This window comes from Thermobia domestica, chromosome 9 (genome assembly GCF_964235325.1).
Source record: "Thermobia domestica chromosome 9, izTheDome1.hap1.1, whole genome shotgun sequence".
NCBI lineage: Eukaryota > Metazoa > Arthropoda > Insecta > Zygentoma > Lepismatidae > Thermobia > Thermobia domestica.
Genome location: NC_137462.1, coordinates 110,272,890 through 110,276,712, shown reverse-complemented (window position 1 = coordinate 110,276,712; position 3,823 = coordinate 110,272,890). Strand labels below are relative to the sequence as shown.

General features: G+C 37.2%; 1 protein-coding gene across 1 annotated transcript; it reads left to right on the top strand.

The window, feature by feature from the left end:
* Window positions 1–1,687: 1,687 nt before the first annotated feature.
* On the top strand, window positions 1,688–3,262 carry LOC145660961 (uncharacterized). Its single transcript, XM_081726408.1, has one exon. The coding sequence runs from the start codon at window positions 1,688–1,690 to the stop codon at window positions 3,260–3,262; it is 1,575 nt and encodes a 524-aa protein (XP_081582534.1).
* The last annotated feature ends 561 nt before the right edge of the window (window positions 3,263–3,823 follow it).

Genomic DNA, 3,823 nt, shown 5'->3' with positions numbered 1-3,823 from the left:
AGTAAACAGCAGGTGTTGCATGACGTTCGGGATATTGTTATCATCTTTTTCCTGAATAGCGTGTTATCTACAAATCATTCAAAACGATATAATTGAAGAACTATATACGGAATGACGTATATTTCCCTTATCAATTCTTTATTGAACGAAAAGGTTAATGGTTACATTATTGTTTTGTTATAGTAGCTTGATTTCTCAATTACACTGTGTAATTTGCTGGAAAATTAAAGCATAAACATTCTGGCTAGAGTAGCTAATTTAATTATTATATAATGATTATTATATAATTATTATAACGACCATGTTGCTAGCTATTCAAATTTCTAACATACTATGATAAAAATGCATTGAACATTTTAGGCAATCAAATTAAAGTGAATGAAAGTTAAATTTTTATATGATCAATTCGGTGTTTCTTTGATTCGATTAACCTCGAAAACAGCCAAACAGGTTCTCACTTGCTAGCGATCGTTGAAAGAGTAGTTTGTGCTGTTGAAAAATTTTCAGTAAGGTCAGCTTCTTTGGAAAATCTAATTTAGGGGTATCTAACATTTTTGCCTGATAATTTTTATAAAACCAATTTATGAGATACTTATATATAAGAATAATGAATCTGCGAGAGAGCTACTTAGATAAGCTTCAACTTTGAGAAAAGGAGGGGTGGCGAAAAGGGCCAAAATCGGCCCCCGCGAGGAGTCGTTTTTAAAGTAGCGGTACGGACTGAATTTGACCTATATGAGCAATCTATAAGATATAAAACGTCAAAAAATAATAAGCAATTTCATACAGTGCAGAGTGGTTTATAGGAAAATATTTGTGGAAGGAGGCTTGTTGCAAGAAAATCCTTGAAAAGGGGTCGTTTTTCGACATTTACTAAGTTATTACGTATATAGCGCAACGGAGTACGAAAATGATTTTTAAGTATGTTGTGTAGGAGTGGAAAAGCGTTAACATTTGTAAAAATGACCACAGTACTCCACAGCGCTCATAGTGAAAATGAAACCCATCCTCTTCCCCCTTCAACCACTACAGCACACTGAGAACACAGCTGACAAGGCCACTCTGTATCATAACTACTCAGTAACAGCTTTGCTTCCAGGTCGTGTGTTGTATGTCGAGTGAAGGTCGGATGGGAATGTTTCGTGTTGTTTAGTGTAAAGAACAATTGTTCGAAGATACCTAAACAGTACAATTGTGATTGTTGTGGATTTCGAAAGACATTACGTGCTTTAAAAGTGTTACTCAACTTGGAAATATTAGAGTATTTGAAAACGAAAACCAAACATTTGGTGGTTAATACGAGAGTTTGTGGCAAGTGTTACACTGAGGGATACAAGAACAAACGACGAAGCAGATTACGTTCGCGTTCGGAGGACCGCTCCTCGCAAACTCCGTCCGCATCGACATCTGCCGCAGCACAAGAGTTGCCTACTGCCGCATCGCAGGAAATACTTACGTACATCTCGTCCTGAGTCACCAAAAAACATTTGCCTTGATTTGGGTTGCACTGCTAATACGGATTAAAAAATGCATCATTTGCAACAGTGACAAAAACCTTGAACTGATACCTCCAAGAGCTCGGTGCAAGTTCTTTGTTGAAAATAGTGTTATTATTCCTAAAGGAGTGCGGTGTTGCTCACGGCATTTAGTAGGTGATTTTCTCTGAAGTAATGAAGTGATCGCGAAAATGTGTGATCAGATCAATTTCAACAAAACCGAAATAAAAGATCTGATTAAAGGACTGCGTAACATTGCATCTAAGAAGGGATTAGACTTTGACAATCCTGATGTTTTGAATAATGACGACTATTGGAGACTAACCGGGACTACAATTGAGCAGTTCAATGTTCTTCTTGAAAGCATATATAGTCATGTGAAACACATTGTCAACAGAAGTGCTCGAACTAGTTTAACGGTAATTTTAACCAAACTTCGCTGTGGTTTGACCTATAATATCCTATCTACATTTTTTGCCTTATCAAAAGATGTCATAAAACGATGCGTTTACACTGTTCGTAAGGATCTCATGTCTGAATTCGTTCCAAAACATCTCGTTTTCAATCATATTACTAGAGATGATTTTATTCAGAAACACACCAGAGCATTTGCGAAGACCATCTTCACACAAGGAGATGATAAAGCTGTAATAGTTGTGGATGGAACTTACATTTATATAGAGAAGAGCTCGAACTACCAGTTTCAGAGGAGGACATATTCAATGCATAAAGGTAGACCCCTGGTTAAACCCATGCTGATTGTGAGCACCACAGGGTACATTTTGGATGTCTTAGGTCCATATTTTGCAGATGGGAAGAACAACGATGCCTCTATTATCACAGCGCATATGCGACAACAAGTAGAGGATTTAAGACGTTGGCTTAATGAGGATGATGTCATCATCGTAGATAGAGGATTCAGAGACAGTGTGAATCTTTTGGAAGACTTGAATCTAATAGTAAAGATGCCACATTTCCTACAGAAACAAAGTCAACATACTACACAAGAGGCTAACGAGTCGATATTAGTTACATCAGTGAGATGGGTAGTTGAAGCCTCAAATGGTTTACTAAAAACTTTTCAAGCACTAGCCCACGTCATGCCCAATTCTCAAGTGTCATACATAGGAGACTATGTCAAAATTGTAAGTAGCATCTGCAATGCATTTAGGCCTCCTCGAATAATGGAAGATGATGAAAGTGCAAAAATAATTGGAGAAAGAATGTTACCATTGCACTTCCATCCCAATGAGTTGCAACACCGCGTGACTGCAGAAAAGTGGTTAAGAAAAAGGGTTATTTGGCAAGAAACGACATCTGACACTTTGACCGACTTCCCTCGTTTAACACTTGAAGAACTTAAACAACTGACCTTGGGCATATATCAGCTGAAACAGGCGACCTCTTATACAACTGAACACACAGATGAACTAGGCCTTTACAAGTTGTTCTCACACAGAGAATGTTCAGATGTAATAAGAATTTTAATTCAGAACCGACACACATCGTCCAAGATATACACTCTATGGATACAGTATAATATAGCTACAGTTGGATCTTGGTATTGCCAGTGTAAAGTTAGAGCACGTGTTATTGGATGCTGTGCTCAAATTGCTTCTGTGTTGTGGTTTCTTGGTTACTATCGACACCTTCATCACCAACAAGAAAGACACTCCGCACATTATCAAGATTTTATACAAGATGCTGCACTTGGCTGGTCTGATGACGAAGATGATGATGATGACAAAACAGGAGACTCAGATTGACAGGAAAGTGAAAATAGAACCGTGTGTCTCTCTACATGTTGTGTTACGACACTGAGTGGTCTGTGAAGAACAAACTAATAAAATGACTATTGTGATATTGTCATTCTGTAGTAGACCTATATCACGAAGTTCTAATAGGGGATACCACAAATAGTGTTTTGACAACATAAAAAAGGAAACGTTTTGTCTTTTTAATATTCATTTTGTTTCGTTTTCATCAGTAATGTTAGTTTCTTGTCCATGTTACCTACAATATAATACGATTGTTCATTTTTTGTTAACAAATGGAGCTGTGTAAAACCTTAATTGCAAAATATATTTGGTTAACATTCTGTTTTTCATACATATCTGCTCTAGTACTATCATTATAGCATAAATGAATTGAAAAATCAAGGGGGCCGATTTTGGCCCTTTTCACCACCCCTCCTTTATTGAGGGTCAACTTTGAGATTTCCAAAAACTTATACCTGTTAGACAAAACTTCCTTGCCTCAATTCTCAAGGCACCATAAAAGTCTGCTTCTCACTCCAGATTGACAAATAGCCCCACAATTTTTTTGCA

Bases quoted from the DNA above. Each gene is read 5' to 3' on its own strand.
- LOC145660961 (XM_081726408.1), top strand. From the start codon at position 1,688: ATGTGTGATCAGATCAATTTCAACAAAACCGAAATAAAAGATCTGATT.